Source organism: Ammospiza nelsoni, chromosome 12 (assembly GCF_027579445.1).
Source record: "Ammospiza nelsoni isolate bAmmNel1 chromosome 12, bAmmNel1.pri, whole genome shotgun sequence".
In the NCBI taxonomy this organism is placed as follows: domain Eukaryota; kingdom Metazoa; phylum Chordata; class Aves; order Passeriformes; family Passerellidae; genus Ammospiza; species Ammospiza nelsoni.
In genome coordinates this window covers 6,967,472-6,985,289 of record NC_080644.1, presented here as the reverse complement: position 1 = coordinate 6,985,289, position 17,818 = coordinate 6,967,472, and the positions used below count along the sequence as shown (strand labels likewise).

Here is a 17,818-nt window from a genome sequence, read left to right as displayed (position 1 = left end):
TGTCTTTATTTGTGTTGGTGCTCCTCTCTTGTCCTTTTGGATAGTGTCTTGGTTTGAACAGACATGTGTCTGCTAAGGAAGACAGGAGCCTTCCTTGAAATGGAAAATGTAAATCCCCTCTCTCCAAAGTATTATAATTTTGAAATTAAGGGGCTCTCAGGCAAAGATATGGGAGTAGAAAAAGCAGTTCTTTATTAGGAAAATAAAAATGCAGTAATACAAAACAACACTAACAGAGTCAGAGTACAACCTGGCACCCTGTGGGTCAGGGTGGTGGCAGCAGTCCCATTAAATGGTGGCTGCAGCCCTCCTGCAGTGACAGATATGGTTCTGGTGGAGCACTCACCATGGTAGAAGGGTAGAGTTTTCCTCTGAAGGTCCAGTGGTGGTGCAGATGGGCCTGGTCTTCCTCTGGGAATCCAGTGGGAAAAGGCTGCTGGTGTTCCAAATCTCAGATTATATCCAGGTAGGAATGCTTGGCTCCCCCCCCTGGGCGGAGCATCTCCCAATGGGATGATGGAATTTTATCAGTCATGAAGTGATACTCAATGGCCCATTAACAAAAGATATCTCCCTGGAGGGAGGATGGGTGGAAGAGATAAAGAAAACTGCTCCACTTGCCTTTAACAGAAAACTGCCCCACCTGGTTCTAACAGATGGCAATAGAATACAAACCCTCAGCCTTATCTTGCATTGCAACCTAAGACAGATAGTGATCTAGGGTTCTTTTAATTAATTTAGCCCAACCTGGCAAATGATTCTCAGGTTTTCCCATCCTGTCCAGGTTCACAACTTGTGATGTCAGGGGCAAACTGCCCTCGTGGGTCCGACCCTACGTGAACGTTTATGACAACTTCGGGCACGCGGTCAGAAGTGTCTCCCTCTTCTTCCGTGTTGCTCAAGAAACTGTAAGTGTTTTTTAAAAAACCCCACAAAATGGACAACCACCTTCCTGAATAGTGTTGGAAACTGGGAGTGCTAAGCTAGGTGGGAGATATGAGAGAATCACAGGTGATCTCAAATTGGAAGGGATGCTTAAGTATCACTGAGTCTAGCTCTCTGCTCCTCACAAGCCTGCCCAGCACGGGGTCACTTGTCATTTCTAAACACTGGAAGATTTACTGGAAGGAGGTATGCCTCATGTTTCTCCATGAGTGATCTGGGACAGGATGTTGTTCTTATACTGGGCAACTCATTAGGTGACATCACAAAAATAACTTCCTCTTTCAGCTCCTCCTAAACAAACATGTATTTATTGTCTGGTATGCAAATCCTGGAACTGATATTGGCATCCAGAGGCTTTCTGTCTCAGGGAGGGGTTATGTGTGTGGAAGAATCATACCCCAAAATTTAAATTGAAGCTGACTAGTAATAAAGAGTAATAAAAACCATCAGTTGTTATTGCAGTTCAACACTGGGTCATCTTTACTAAAACAGCTTCTCTATTAGCATTAGGAAACTGATGTTGTCTGTAGTAATTCCTTGATTTAATAAGTGATATTGTTAAAAGGCTTCCTAATTCACTGGAGAAAGTCATAGCAAGAAACGGGCTGGAAGCCAGAATGGGAAATTCTTTGTTTCCAAAACAGAGGTTAAGATTAAAATAAGCGCTTAAAAATTTCATTTGCAGACTTGAACAGCTTCCTGGAAGATGCTTTAGCCAACTACAAGGCTAAAATAGTTGTTCAGGCTGATTAGTTACATATGAATGATGCTGCAGAACTTGATGATCTTTTCTGATTATGAGTGACAGTTTCATGGTAAACCAAAACCACAGCCCGATGTGCTTTGTCAGAAGGGGCTGTTTTTGCAGACATAGCATTAGGAACTGATTTTCTTTAGCAGGTCCTGATCCTTTTTCTGGTACCTGGTCACTTAGAGTGCACTTACTGCACTTCAGCTGTGTCACTTGGGAGGTGTTTGATCCTTTTTTTCAAAAGCCCATAAACCCAGAGTGTGTAACAGTCTTGCTACCAAAGATTATCTGGGGAAAAGGAGATGTCTTTGGATTGTTGCTGAGATTTTTGGTCGCAGATGGAGTGGAAAAGTGGTCTTTGCCTATTGTAACACTTTGTAAACTGCTTGCAGATGCCCCCACCCCTGCCTCAGTGCCCTCCTGGACATGCTGGTTCCCTAAGTGAAAGCAATGCAGCACCATCTACTTCATCTGAGCAGGTCCTCTCCCTGCAAAAAGCTAAAAATCTGGATGACCATGTTCCAAGTTTGAAGAGGAAAAGGAAAGGTAATGTTTGGGTCCTCACAAATGCACCTTTTTGTTTTAAGCTGAACCATGTCAAGGAGGATCAAGAGGCTAGAAACTGGGAGAGAAAGCAAGGAGAGCTCAGACTGATGTAGAAATCTGGTCAGAAGGGACACAGTTAACCATTAGAAAATGGAGGGAAATAGTTGCAATTGCAGAGAAAAGAGGCAGATGGGACTGGCAAAATTGTCCCACAGATGAGGAGGAGTTTTTGGTGGAGTATCACAGATAGTTTGGAAAATCAGACCTGGAAGTCTCTTTCTGCCTAGCACTGGCTTCCATATGTCCTCATATAAGAAAACAAAAATAACATGGGAACAAAACAATATTTAAAATTTTGTGGGTAGAATGCTAAAGAATAAAACTAAAGAATAAAGCATATCTCATGTCAGATATTCTTTCAGCACTCTAGACTGCTTGCTGGTTTGGAACAGAACAGTGAAGTTTGTTTAAAGCTGTGGTTCCTAATCAGTTATATGAGTGAGGGTGAGTTCACATTGCCTTTAACTCAGTTGTTACAGAGAGGTAAGGCTTTAAAAAGCCTGGTAACAGCCAGTGTGATTGCTGGTTATTGTTAAAAGGGATTACTTTGGCCACCACCTTTTTCCCCTCTCAGTTTCCAACTGTGCACTTTTTGCTCCTTTATTGATTTGAGTCCATCTTTTGTGCAGTTGCAGAATGAGCAGCTGAGCTGTGCTGAAACAGTTTATTTACCTTTCATACACTTGACTGCCAGATCCATCTCAAAGGATGGGCTGGAATGTGGGACTAGAGGTGAAGGGAGGAAGCTGCATTTCCTGTTTAATAGAGATTTTCAATTGTATTGCATCAGCTGTAACGTCAAACTCCCCTGTAGTCATACTGATCATAATATACTCCCATTCTTATCAAGATAGTGGCTTTCCTCAGTAACTGACTGCTGGAGTAATTCCACAAAGTAGTGGAAATACATTTTGTAGGTAATGCCTTACAGAAAAAGCAAGCTGAGACTAATTTGACAAAATTCTTATATTTGAAACCTGGATTCTGATTAGTGAGAATATGTAATTTGGGACTTTGGTAACTGTCTTATGGGTATTGATACTATAAGAATTGTCAGCTTTAAAAAACTTGCTCTGTTTAAAAGTAATAAATCATGTTTTGTACCAAAATCTCTTAAAAACTCTGGAACTCAGTTTTGGGAAAATCCATAAATCTAAAATAATTGAACACAGCTGCTGCAGTAAGACTTTCTCCCATTGATCCTACACCATTTTTGGGTTAAGTGACATGAGGAAAAGTTTGAGAGCAGTCTGCCAGATTGTGGTAACAAATGCTTGAGCAATTTTGGAAGTGGTGTATAAAAGCAGTCTTCTTACTAAATTATATAATGCAATTTTGCAAGAGGTGGAAGATTATTTAATTAATCAACACATATTTGTGGGTTGCTTTGTAAGATGGAGAGCTATCACTAACTTAAAGAAAATGCAGGAGAGCATGTGGAGTGTGAATTTGTCTCCTGTGTTGTGCTGTGATGGCAGTAAATGGAGATGGAGCACCCAGCCTGTGTGTGGAATATGAGCAAGAGTTTGTCTCACCCCGAAGAAATTGTGTTGGGCTCTTGGATGCCTTGGAGCGCAGTGAGAAGAGCAGTGAAGATGCAGAGGAGGAAACTGATTTGCAAGGAGAGGAAAAGGTAATGGCAAAATACTTCCTTATAAGTAAAAATTGCAGGCGCTAAAGCAAAATGGTTTTGGCATCCAGAGAACCAGCTCAATCCTCTATCGAGAAAAGCTCATTGTAATCAGCACCAGTAACTGCAAGTTCTCATAATTAATCAAAGAGTTTCCTTGCCACTTTCAAGCAGATGATTGACAGGTATGTGCTTGTTCTGTGCTCCAAGGCTGCTGACCAGAGATTCCTGGAAGTTAACCAGACTTTCTGAGGAGCAAGGAGCTCTCAGAGAAGGGATTTGTAAATACACAATTTGTCCTGGGTAGACTCTGTGTCAACACTTCGTATGAGACTAGATATTGAATTCAAAAAGGGATTTTCCCCAGAGAAAGAATGTTGCTGACTTGTGGAATGTTTTATCTGAATCAAAAATCCTCTATCACAAGATCAACAAAGCTGCTTCTGTACTGTTAATTTTCTTTCCTCTTGGATTGGTATTTTTGATACATCAGTGATTAAGATGTGTTCTTACTTTCCCAAAATCCCTGTTTGCAGTAGTTGGAGAGGTGACTGTCTTTATTTGGCTGGAGTATTTTACTGTTGGCTTGCAGACCCATTTAGCAATGCCTATTGCAGCATTCTTAAGTACTTTCCTCAGGGAAAGAATGCCTGAGGTAAAATGTGTAAATGTAGGAGTGTCTGGGGGATATCTGAGTAGGCCCAAGGACATGAATGGAGACACGTACAGATCAGAGGGAATGTACAAAGGGCAGCAAATATTTAACTTGTGTGCAGCCAAGCGGGAAGTGGGCTCTGTCACCCATTGGGTGGCCATGCCATTGACACCAAAACCTATTCTTTGGAAAGCCTGGCACATTTCCAGGGACCTTGGTAACTCAGATACAGAATATTCTTAGCACAGCTGCAGTGCTTTTGGCAGAGCTCAGCATTTCCTGGAGTTAGGCAAGCTGATAAACCAAATAGCTTGATGGTTGCTCAGGTCCACTTCCTATTTGTGTATTTGGCCTATTTGTGTATTTGGCATTGCTGCTTGTCTGAGGCTTGTGGAGAGCTCTGGGGTCACCCTGTGCTGCTTCCAAATTGATGACCTGATCCCAGCAGTCTGGTGAGTATAGTTCTGAGACAGGCAGTGGCTCTCAGGCAGCCAGCTTTCACTCTGAGTCCAGCACTGAGCATTGGATTTGTACTGAGGATGGGCTTGGTGTCATTTCCTGTCTTCACCATTCAGCATAGTATCTGTGTTATCGTTTTTCCTTTAATCAAAGTTACACTGCACTCTTGATCCCTAAATAATGAAAGTTTAGCTGCTCTCATTCTGAAAGAATTTGGTTTGCCATCTCAAAAATTCACAATACAAATAATAATTTCTCAATCCATTTAAGTAATAACAGTTCCCCGTAATCAGATTTCTTTGTGAGTTACAGCTCATGTCTAGGAAGCCTTATTTCTGCTGAATCATGCTTTTCAATGTGCTGCCTTTACACAGCACAGGACTAAAAAGATGGTTTTGATAATTTTTCTGATTTACTGTGTGTATCATAAATATTTGACTTGCTGCTTATATTCCAATCCCTTATGTAAAGAGAATTCCAGGCAGGAAAGTGAAGGGAAATGTGAACACTGGTTATGCACAGTCTATGTACACTCTCAGGCTGTCCTGTAACAGTCTGCTGTGAGTCCAGCTTTACTTAGCCAGGAATTTGCACCCTCAAGACCAACTTTATCTTTAATTTCTTCTAGTTTGGTCTCAGTGAGTTGTCGAGTAAATTTCTACCCTCTAGAAACAGGTACGTGCCCAGGCTCTGTTAAAATAATTTAGGTTGACTTGTTCCACTTCCTTGAATGGTATCACAAACTGGGTTACCAGGTTTTACTGCTGGAAATACCTAAATGAAATGGGCAACAACTATGAAAAGTATTTTTTTGTACCTTACTTACTTTCTTTTCATCTTCACAGGCACATCGTCTGTCCACGCTTTCCCTTCAGTATGAGAAGAGATTAACAGATGAGCAGAAAGGAGGAAGGAAGAAAATAAAGCTAGTCAGCAATACAGTATGTGTTTCCCTGTGTCTGTGCCATCCCTTTGATTTATAGATTGCTTTAATTTGAATTGGAAATTTCCAGGCAGACAGATCCATGATGCTAGAACAAGTGTTTTTTCTCCAAAATGTAAATATTTATCTGTGCACATCTGAAAGCTATTTGTTGTGCTCTTTCCCAAATCCAGACATCCCAGACCAAATCAAGCACAGGTCCATATAGGGTAGTAGGTGAAAAGAATTGTTTTCTGACACTGACTGTGTTGTGAACAATTTGACCAGGGTGGTGTGGATGGTTTCACTCTTTTTGATTAAAATGGAATAATTCAGTTGGCAGGGACCTACAATGATGAGCAAGTCCAGCTGCTCTGGTAGAGCCTCAAATGGTTGAACTGACCAGTTTGGGGTAAGGGATCACATATTACCCCCATGAGGTGGATCATAGTTGTGTGTTAGCTCTGCAGCTGTGCATTAATGTTTTGACCTGTCTCCAAACCCAGTTAACTCATTATGCAGCTAATTGCTTAAGTCACAATAAATTCAGGAGAATTCCCTGGGTGATGTGAGTGCCAGTAGTTGTCCAAGGTGCTGTCCTGACTGGATATTCCCTGTCTGACAGTCTGCCAAGCACCTGGCAAATGAAATTGATCCCAAAGCCGATAATATCCAAGAGAAGATAGAAGGAATAGAACAGGTTCATGCAAAAGGTTGTGTTTGTAGTTTGTTGCTATCTGATGTCATGATGAGTCAGCTCAGCCTCCAGCTTTGGAATAGATGTCATTTTGTTAACCCTTCTCCTAAGAATAGAATTGTGCAGTGATACTTGGCTGCTTTCTCTAGGAATTTTTCTTGAAGTTATCTGTTTTGGCACTGGGCAAGATGAATTATGGGGGTGACTGCCATGGTTTAATGCAGTGGTGCTGCTCGCTGGGCCATTGGACTGGATGACTTCAGAGGACTTTTCCAACCACAGCTGTTCTATAATTCCTTTTGTTATCCTGTGTGCTGTTGGCATTGTAAACTAAATTGCTCCACCTGAAATTAACCCCTCATGTGCTGCTTTTGACTAATGAGGGGCGTTCCCTGCCTTGCAGCAGGAGCGCAGAGCGGAGCTGGCGGAGCCCAAGAAGGCGCGGGCCACGTTTTACATTGCCACAGTGAAGGACACCCTGAGCCAGCAGAACTATGAGCTCTTCTCCAAGGCTCTGCAGCAGTACAAGAAGACAGATGACTTCCATGCCATGCTGTCCCAGATGAGCTCCCTCTTTGTAGAGGATGAAAAGAAGCACGTCTTGCTGCGAGGTACTTTCGGAGTGTTTGTGCATCCCTGGTGTATTTGTAGACGTGACTTTTATCTTTTAAACAGGCTTGAGTACTTCAGAAATGTTTTAGATGTGAAGTACAACTCAATTAAGATGATTCATCACTTTATATTCCCAGATAAAACAGAAGATTTTCATCCATCTGATCATCATGTGTTAGCTCATATCTTGATTTGAAGAAATCATATTCCGTGGAAATTTGTGTTATTTTAAGCCTTGTCTAAAAGTACAGTGACTTATTCCTGGTAGTTTGGAGATCAAGACTGTGATTGTGTGAGTTGGAGAGATGCCTTCATAAGAGTTTGGTGCTAAAGCAGTAAATAGAATATAGAGAAATTTTCTGTTAGATAATTGTGAGTATAAAACAAAGGATCTGGGCAAATGTGGATACTTACTGCATCAGCAGGTTTTTTTATTGCCTTTTAACAATTGTACTGGTAGGAACTGAATTCCCACCAAGATTTCTTCTATTTTCTGTGTAATTTTTCCTTTCCCTCTCAGCTTGTGAACAAAAGCATAGATTTTTCTGTGACTTTTCCATGAACTGAAATAATAAGTGCATCGTTATGCATTTATTTATAGTTTCAGGGAAATTCTAAGGTTAAAGAATGGGAAGCTCAGTCACTTGGTTTCCCAGTTTGCTATGATCTACATAAATAAGAAAATATTTAATCATCAAATCAAGGTCTAAATCTAGTTTTGGAAACTGTCAGGCATCTGAAACCTAAAGTTGTTTTAATGTTTAGGGTTCTGGCTGGCCAGCATTTTGTGGTGAGTAAGTACCATGGGATGTAAAGTTAGCAGTTCATCAGTTATTTAAAGTATCAGCCTAGCAGTTACTTGGATCTCATGGTTTCTGAGGCACCTCAAGGGCTGTTTCACTGAGAGGTGAGTTACTTTATATCTACCTTGAAAAAATGAGGTTTTACCTCATTTTAGTGATAATATATTGCTCAATGTTTGCATGATAGCCGACCTTTGTGTAATTTGTAAGTGTGTTTATTGTATAAATATTAGATGAAAGCATTTATATTTTAATTTATTTAGTTGCACCTTTTTATCTAACCTTGAAGTTCTGCTCTTGTAGCTTTCGGTAACATTTATTGCCTGTTGTGGATTGATTTTTTTTTTCCTTTCTTTTTCCCCCCTTTTCCCTCTCTCTGATGCAAGATTTTTACCAGTTTGTTCGACCCCAGCATAAAAAGCAGTTTGATGAAGCGTGCTGCAATCTGACTGGATTGGGCTGTGGCTACAAACCTGAGCACAGCCTCCCACGGGAGGAGAGGGAGATCCTGGCCAAGAGAATGGGTGAGAGCTTGGTTCAGTTCTAGCATTTGAAGGAGAAATATCCTTGTTCACCCAGCCATAGAGCAGGATGTGAGATGTGGAAATGCCAGGAAGTTCAATTTAATCAATACTGAGCGAAGTCTCTGCTCTCCATGATCCTCTTGCCTTCCCTTGAGCTGTGCAGATGTCTGAGCATTGGTTACTGTAGTTGATAATGCTGTAATTTTGTTTCAAAAGGGGATTTTACTGATCTGCTAAAATCATTTACTCTGGGGAATTAAACAACCTGCTGTGTGACTTCTTTGCTGCCCACATAGTGCCAGCAGAATTGTGAATAGAGGGTGATTGTGTCCTCACAGAACTTGTCAAATCTATGAAATCCTGGAGCAGTAAAATTCTGAAAAAATGGGGCGTTAGCTCATCATCAGAGAAATAAATCTATGTGGAATCCCAGCCTGGTTTGGGTTGAAAGGGACTTTAAAACTCATCCAGTTCCACCCCTGCCATGGGCAGGGACACCTTCCACTATCCCAGGCTGCTCCAAGCCCCATCCAGCCTGGCCTTGGACAATTCCAGGCATGGGGCAGCCACAGCTTCTGTGGGTTGCTCAGATGTTTTCAGCACAGGATGGCATGCATTGAAATGCACTATTCCATGTTCATTCTTCCCTAAATTCACTGTTAATGGACTGGTTTCATTTAACAGAAGAAAAACAGAGCCAGCAGAAAAGTACATTCTCCAAGGCCTCCTGTGCTCAGCTGAACCCTGGGCTCCACCTGAACCAAGGAGGATCCCACTTGACAACAGGACTGAATAGTGCAGGTACCCTCCATGTTTAATAAAATCCAGTCTATTGTGCTTTATTTCATCACTGACTGGAAGTTCTCCTGGGGCAAATCAATGTTCTTTATGCTTGCCTAGCACAGTGGCTCCCCCTCCGTAGGTGGGAGGGATGATAATTCAGAATTTTCAGCAAGGATTGTGCAAAACAAAACACAAAAGCCAATAAATTAAATTAAGCTGCATGTGAAAGAAACCAGCTGAAGCCAGACACTTGTACTAGAGGCTGAGCTGGGAAAAGTGGGGGTTGAGCACAGGTCTGCTGGGCTTCCTGTTTGTCCAGGGTCCATGAAAGGGAGCCGTGTAAGGAGTGTGAGTTAAGATTACGTCAGTGTGAATTCAGGTATGTAGAAACTGTTTCATTTTGTCCTTGGTGTAATGTGTACACTCCCTCTGTGGACAGTCTGGCTTTTTCTGCAGAAACAGAGAGTACTAAGTGTAATCTCTGTGTGCATCCCTCTAATCTCACTCTGTCCAGTATTTACCTTCAAGCTCGTGGGCTCATTTATTTAATTATGGGTTTTCCTGAGAACAGCTGGGAATTTTTTGTGTTTCTCACAAGGAAATGAGTAGGATCATTGGACAGCTTAGAAGTCTTTCTGTAGAGGACAAAGAATAGTCAAATGCTAATCCTTTCTTTAAAAAAACAAGCCAGTTTCCTGGAAGGCTTTAAATACTTCTAATGTGTGAAGCTATACTGTTTCTTTTTATTTGTTTTTCCATTTTCTTTTCTGTTTTGAGGATATTTGAATAAAGCAGAATCTTTAGTAATTATCTTGTATTGAAATCATTAGAATGGTTTCACAGAAACTTGTTTCCACAAAAAGTAATTGAGAAAATAATAGGAGTAAATGGATATGTTATTTCTATGCCTCCTTAAGAAGAGAATGCTTCTCTGGAAATATAAGAAAGCTCTAGGATATGCAATAAATACTGCTTATAAAATGCACACCCAATTTTTTCACTTCCACCAAATTGAATGAAGCCTGTGTTTTGAAACCTAATTATCTTTATTATCCAATAAAGGACTTTTAAAGATCCAGATACCAAAATATATGGCAGGTTAATTTAAATAAATTTCTTATCATATCCTTCATCCATATTTGCATGCCTATGATATGCAAACCAGAACTTTTTTCTCTAAAACATACCAGAAATCAGAGAATTATACTGTAGATAAAGTTCACTTGGCATTTAGCAGAATGTTCCAAGCTGCTTCTATCTTTTGCAGACCTCCTACCTGGCTCTTGTGCTCTCTTGAGTGTTGTTTCAGGTCAGATAGTATTTTTGGACATAGTTTTCCTGTTAGGAAACACACACCCCACCCCTTGTCTGCCTTTATTATTGAGGAGTGAGAAATCTGAACTTTAAAATTACCTATTTCAGGCCAGCAGAGTTGGTTTACCCACCTGTTTACCCTCATTCCCTAGTGACCTTCTGACACATTTCTCCATTTAAAATGATCAAGGAGCTCCAGAAGATGCTAAAAGTGATCCCCAGAATAATTTTGCTCTGCTGCCATTTCCAGGAACAGGTGTGGCCATGCTGGGCAGGTGGGGTTGGCTTCACCACTTTGAAATAGTTCAGGAGTTCCCTCCAAATGTGAGAAGTGGATGTGATGGAGTGACCTGTTTGTTCCTCGAGCCTTCTCACGCGTTTTGTCCCCCAGGGCAGAATGCCAGTGCAGCTCCAAGGAAAGAGGCTGAAAAGGCTCCAGGGTCCAGGAGAGAGCATCACCAGGCCCTCAGGACTGCCTATCTCAGTGATGTGCAGAGGGCTTTGGACAAAAGCAGCTACAGCCAGTTCTATGAGGCTCTGCTGGCTTACAAGAAGACGGATAATTACGATGCCATGGTGTCGGTGATAGCAGCCCTCACCACCGAGAGGCCACAGGACTTTCACCTCCTACAAAGTAAGGGGTTTTTTAAAAATCACTCTTATTTATTTGAAAGGAAAATGTGGGTGCTGTGGTCTCACGTGAGGTCTCACCTTTTGGTTTAACTACCCAGATCAGCAGAGCAGCTGGAGCAGTGGGTTCAGTGAATGCCATTCAGAGAGCAGAACATATCAAGGTTATGAAATGTTACCTCTGTCTGCTCAGGTAGAAATTGTCCATTAAAAACTTTACACAACACCTCAGTAATTCCAGTCCTAACCTTCATCTCACCTGTTTTGTCTCCTCAATTACTACAATTGCTCTTTAGAAAGGACAATGCTGACTATTGAACTGACCTAATTTTATTCCCATGACCAGTGATGCTGTACTGGTGCTAAGTTCTTAGATCACTTTCAGGTTCCAGGATAAGCAGTTAGGCTTTTGATTTACTATTCTACACAGCTTCAGTTGAAAATATTTCTGAAGCTGTGATATAATTTATTTTGTCAGAAGTGGTTTGTTTTGTTTTATTTTCCTTTCATGGGTTTAGTGATGGAAGAGTTTAGGGAGCTACAGGTTTTTAAAATTTGAAATTGGACCTAATTGTTTGGAAGAAGAAGAGGCATTGTATGCTGATCCTGACTGCCTCAATGGTGATATGTTGTGTGATGTGACACCTCAGTTCCACCTTCTCCCAAGTGTCTGAGGTGACTCTTCTGCTGGAAATGATGCATTCAGTGTGTGCTGGGAAATGCTGATGAAATTTGGTTTGCTATCTTTAGCAGATAACAATAAATATTCCACTGGCCTTGAATAGGTACCATAGTCTGCAAGTTGTGAGAGAATACACTTATCCTGGTGTGTTAGGTAACTGTTAAATTAGATTAGTCTTGGCAAAGTGGAGAGTGGAAGAAAATTATATGTGTGAGTCATAACCTCCCCCTGAGCACTCTTTCAGAGTCACTGTCTCTATTGAACAAATGTTTTGACCTCAGAAGACCTTGTGATAGAATTGTCTTTGGCAATAAGTCATAATCGGGGTTTTTCAGAATTTCTGTACGTGTGTTGTGAATCCTTGTCAACCAAACAGTAACAAGAAATTTCCTTCCTGAGCGTCTCTCTGGATATTGTGTTCTTAGATCACTTCTCAGGTGAAGTGCTGGGGTGGGTATTTATTCTGAGCTGTACAGAGTGGAAGAATTTCAAGACAAATTGGGATTATTTTCAATACTAAATACTCATCTGCCTTCTGGCAAGGAAAGCCCCGTTATTATAAAAATCACAAAAGCATCAAGTGTTTCACCAAGCTGAATATACTCCGAGGAATCTGACTGATGTTATTCAGCTTCCAAAGAATTTCTCCCCTCCAAAGCAAGGAGTTTTCCATGGTCAGGCACTGATTTTCCTATGCACTTGTCTGTATTTTCTTTTGGCCAGGGTTTTACATGTTTGTGCGTCCTCACCACAAGGAGCAGTTCAGAGAGCTGTGCAAGGGTTTGACTGGAATGGTCTGTGGTGATGGAGAGAAGCAATTGCAACAGCTGGAGCAAAGTGAAGGGAAACCCCAGAGCTTGGAGAGCTGCACAAAAGGAATCAGCCACATACAAGGTAGGGAATGAGCAGTTGTAACAAGTTTAAAATCTTACTTATTATTATGATGGGTAAGGCTCAACAGCCTCACAATCATGGAATCACAGGCTGAATTGAGTTGGAAAAGACCTTAAACCTCATTTATTTCCACCCCCTGCATTGGGCAGGGACACCTTCCATAGACCAGGTTGCTCTGAGCCTTGTGCTCTGGCCACGAACACTTCCAGGAATGGAGCAGCCACAGCTTCTGTGGGCACCCTGTGCCAGGGCCTCACCACCCTCACAAGGAGGAATTTCCCCCTAATCTCTAATCTAAACCTGCTCTCCTTTAGTTTAAGGCCATTTGCCCTTGTCCTATCACTCCCCACCCCTGTGAAAAGTCCCTCTCCTGGGCTAGGGCCTCCCTGCCTGAGATCTGTCAAGGAGAATCAGTCATTGGTTATCTCTGCACTGGGTTAAGAAAACCACACTCAAACAGGAGTAAGATAAAAGATAACATGAGATGGGGAAGTGCAAGGGAATAAGAAAGAAACTAGTTGTAGTTCTGCCATATTTAAACTGTGAAGTGTGTTAAGGGTGAAGGCAGAATTTTTACATTTAAGTGGGATGGGAGCAGGAGTGGATCAAGGCCCATTCTGTAGGAAGAAGTGCCATAGAACTATTTCAATATAAAGAGTCTCTTTCAGTAATATTGCATGGGTTAGTATCCATCAAAAACATCTGTTGCCAAGCACTATGGCATAAAAACTAGTTCTTTAAATTTGTTTTTCTTCTTATACGATGACAACAGAGTGAATTTACTGCTGACTTTGTTTTCCATGATGCAGGTTCATACACTGGTTTTCTCTTTTTCTCCCCAGATGCAGCCCCTCCTAAGAGTGGGGCACCAGAAAAAATTCAGAGTAAGATTTCCTCCTTCTGCTTCAGCCAGAAAAGTGAACTTGAGTTGCCAAAGACTAAAGTGTCCAAAGAAACCAATACTGTGAGAGCACCCACAGACTCTGGAGTTGTGCCCATCTTTCCCCTAGAGATGGAACCAGAGTGTGGTAGGTACAGGAGAGAGTTGGGATGTAATTTTCTGATTCCTGGGAATAAAGATAAATTACAGAAATGAGACTGATGGTGTATGAAACCACTGGTTCCTGCCTGTATTTGCTCAGGTGCAGTGTGATTGGTGTGGTTTGCTGAGGAGAATCTTTACTTTCTGTACCTTGCATGAGCTCTCAAAGTTCTTCATTGTCTTCATCACAATGCTTTAGTAGTTTCCTGAGAACTTTAGGGATTTTTTCTTGACAACTTCCTTGTAAAGGAAGGATGTAACCCGAGTTCCTACTGGGATCTGAAGCATCAAGAGACTGTGAGGTCACTTGAAAGAAATAATGTGGCAGGGCACTGTTGAGCTAGTTCATTGCACTCATGGTCATTGTTTTCTGGACTGCACTGGAAGTGTGGATACATGAGAATTTCTCAGGTGATTACAGGAATTTAGTCATTTCCTCCCTCTCTTTCTCTCTCCTCACCCTCCCCTCTGTTCTAGGAAGATTCCACTGCTCTAACTGCAAATCCGAGGATGATGTGCCTTTTAAATGCCCATTTTGTGACTTCACTTGCTGCAAAACGTGCTGGAAGCAGTTCTTAAAGGTTCTCCTGTTTATTGGTTTGGTTTTCCCAAAACTGCCGGGGAATTTTGTGCTTTTCAGGAGAATGATGTGAACAAGCCTGGAATCAGAATTCTTCTGTTTCCAGGAAGAACAGTCAAATGCCAATGGAAGATTTACCCCTTGATCCATTGTTTCCCATGGTTTGCAATATGATTGGAGGCAAATCTCTGCCCTAAGCTGGGGTTTTACACTTTGACATCTTTCCGAGCTGCCTCCACATGTTTTCTGGTCTAAAACTACAAAGGCAACAAGTTGTGGAGTCAACTTTAAAAACACTTCATTTTTTAAAAAAATATTTTAATGTTTATTTTATTTTTTTTTCTCAGTTTCAATATTTTCCCCATCAAAATCCTATTGTAAAGCTCTGTTATGAGAATGAGGCAAACAAGGAACAGGCTGCCCAGGAAAGTGGTTGAGTCACCATTCTTGGACGGATTTGTGATGTGTAGATGTGGTACTTGGTGGCATAGTTAAGAGGTAAACTTAGCAGTGCTGGGCCAACCATTGGACTCTGTGACCTTTTGGGTCTTTCCCAGCCAAACAATTCTGTGAATCTGTGATTCTGAATTCCTGCTCAAATACCTCCAGTCTCTTGGTTTTCCCAGCTGAGTAAATTGAAATTCTTTAGGTAAGATGTAGCTGGTCCCAGGGTGCCTGGGTCTGGGAGCATCTTACCAGAATTTAATTCAGCAGCCAGATGTTAAAAGACTTTCAAAACCAGAATAATGCAAGAGTTTAGGGGTTTCTAAAAACATTCATATGTGATGAGAAAGCTGCTGATCAGTGGAGCTCAGGAATATCCAAAAACAGTACAGAAGGAAAAGAAACTTCTTCAGCTTGTCAATCTATAAGCAAGTACAAAATCATCTGTTATTCCAAGTTCCAGGGAAAGATATTTTTCTTGGGAAGACATTGAACTGTAAGGTGAGCATAGAAAACATTGGACTGACATCCAGATAAAATATAGCAGCCAAGACAGAGTTGGTCCAAGAGGAGGCTGGAATAAGCACAAGATCAGGATTGGAAGGGACGTTAAATCTCATCTCATTCCAACCCCCTGCAATGAGCAGGGACCCTGCCACTGTCCCAGGCTGGTCAAAGCCCCCTCCAGCCTAGCCTTGGACACTTCCAGGGATGGGGCAGCCACAGCTTCTCTGGGCACCTGTGCCAGCACCTCACCACCCTCACAGGAAAGAGTTTCTTCCCAATATCCCCTCTAACCCTGCTCTCTTTTAAGGCTTCTCCCCCTTGTCCTGTCACTCCAGGTCCTTGTCCAAAGCCCCTCCTGAGGAGGGGACACAGGGAGGTGCTGAGCTCTTCTCCTTGGGATTTAATGTCAGGATTCATGGGAGCTGTCCAAAGCTTTTATTGGTGAGGTTCAGACTGGATATCAGGAGACATTTCTATTCCAAGAGATTGGTCAAGCACTGGAAGAGGCTTCCTAGAGAGGCTCCAATGCTCTTTAACATTACAGTGCCATAACTTCTGTACAGCCCTTAAAGAGGTCAGGCACTTGGACTGTAGGAGCACTGTAGCTCCCTTCCAACTGGAGTGTTCTTTCTCTTCTGTTTAGATATCCCATGCATCCCATTTCCATGTTTGAGGAAATGAGTCATGGGTCATTTGCTAATAATGATTTCCATATTTGCTACTTACTGAATAATCTTATTATTAATTATTTTGATATCTGCCACTTACCTGATTAATCTTACTTACTGACACACCTGTAGTGATTAATGTTCTCAGTGTACAGGAGTGTTAAGTGGCTCATGATGTGATTCAGGTGTTGTTTGGTTAATGAAAAATCAAATACAGTCATAGAATCGTTTATGTTGGAAGAGACCTTAAAGACCATCAACCCAGCACCACCAGCGTGTTCACCTTAAACCACATCCTGAGGTGCCATAGCCACATGGGTTTTGAACACTCCAGGGATGGTGATTCCAGCACTTCCCTGGGCAGCCTGTTCCAGTGCTTTACTTCCCTTTCCATGGGGAAATTCCTGCTGTTGTCCAAACCTCCCTTCTCCCTGTGTAGTTTAGGATGTGACTTGTGCTGATGCAGAGATGCCTCTCCAGTGATGGGGCAGAGCTGTGCTGGTCATGCAGCTGAGAGGCAAACACAGGATTGCAAACAGGAAGCTGATCCTGTGTTTCTCTGAAAGCAATCCCAGAGGAGCCATGTCCCACCACATCCATCCCCATCCCCACTCATGCCCGGTGAGGCTGGACAGTCAACCCCATCCATGTGTTTGGGACAGGGGTACCCTTACCAGCAGGAAATGAGCAACCTTGTCCCAGCTCTGAGCTCTCATCAGATGGGACTGGGCTTTGTCACTCTGACAGGGCTGCATTTAGAACTGTTTTTCTTTCCTAATAACTTACTCACTGTTTTTTCAGCTCAAAAGCCCTTTGGTGCATATTGTCCCACCGAGGAAGTGACTCAGAGCATCATTCACAACATGGAGTTTGCAAATTGACATCTTGTCCAATCTGTTATTTTAGCAAAACACTGGTGGGGAGAGGTGCTGAACAATTTTGGAAGCTTTTAGAAGCTTTTGGAGGTGCTTTTCCAGAGCAGATGGAATTCCCTGCAGCTAGAGGGGGATTAGGGGGATTAGTGCTGGAGCGTGTTGGGTGATTCAGTGTGTTAGGGGAAGCCTTGCAGAGACTGGACCAGGATATGCTTGTGTGGTTTTCCCCTCCAGAGGCTCTGTTGCTGCTTCCAGGTGTTTAAATGCATTTATTCATGTGGGTCTTCCAAGAAGACTGAGTTATTTTCATTTGGACTATCTGTAATATGGGGAAATAATCAAAGGTTTCACAATTAAGTGTTACGCTTAAAATTGCCTTTGGTAAAGCACTGGCTGTTGGGAGATAAAATGACCTTTCCTCTGCCCTTCAATTTTTGATATTTCAGTTAATGTCACCCGAACCAAAATCCTACTGCCTGAGCCTGCTCTGCAGTCTGCACCTTTTCTTGCAATGGCTCCCCACTGCCAGAGGTTAGATGGGATATTGGCAAGAAATTCTTCCCTGTGAGGCCCTGGCACAGGGTACCCAGAGAAGCTGTGGCTGCCCCTGGATCCCTGCAAGTGTCCAAGGCCAGGCTGGACAGGGCTTGGCATCCAACCTGATTGAGTGGAAAGTGTCCCTGCCCATGGCAGGGGTTTGGAACTGGATGAGCTTTAATGTCCCTTCCAGCCCAAACCACTCTGTGGTTCTAATGAGGAATTTCCACACTTCAGGGAAGGCCGTGCAGTGCCACT

The 17,818-nt window shown here is 42.2% G+C and overlaps 1 protein-coding gene across 1 annotated transcript in view; it reads left to right on the top strand.

Moving 5' to 3' along the window:
• Positions 1-17,818, top strand: part of RTEL1 (regulator of telomere elongation helicase 1) — a 44,763-nt gene that overhangs the window by 24,671 nt on the left and 2,274 nt on the right. The window contains exons 25-35 of the mRNA XM_059480663.1: positions 785-908; positions 2,089-2,242; positions 3,781-3,935; positions 5,892-5,987; positions 7,069-7,276; positions 8,467-8,604; positions 9,289-9,405; positions 11,093-11,335; positions 12,737-12,907; positions 13,750-13,935; positions 14,427-14,530. Of these exons, the coding sequence (XP_059336646.1) occupies positions 785-908; positions 2,089-2,242; positions 3,781-3,935; positions 5,892-5,987; positions 7,069-7,276; positions 8,467-8,604; positions 9,289-9,405; positions 11,093-11,335; positions 12,737-12,907; positions 13,750-13,935; positions 14,427-14,530 (1,696 nt within the window). The remainder of the gene's footprint in view (positions 1-784; positions 909-2,088; positions 2,243-3,780; positions 3,936-5,891; positions 5,988-7,068; positions 7,277-8,466; positions 8,605-9,288; positions 9,406-11,092; positions 11,336-12,736; positions 12,908-13,749; positions 13,936-14,426; positions 14,531-17,818) is intronic.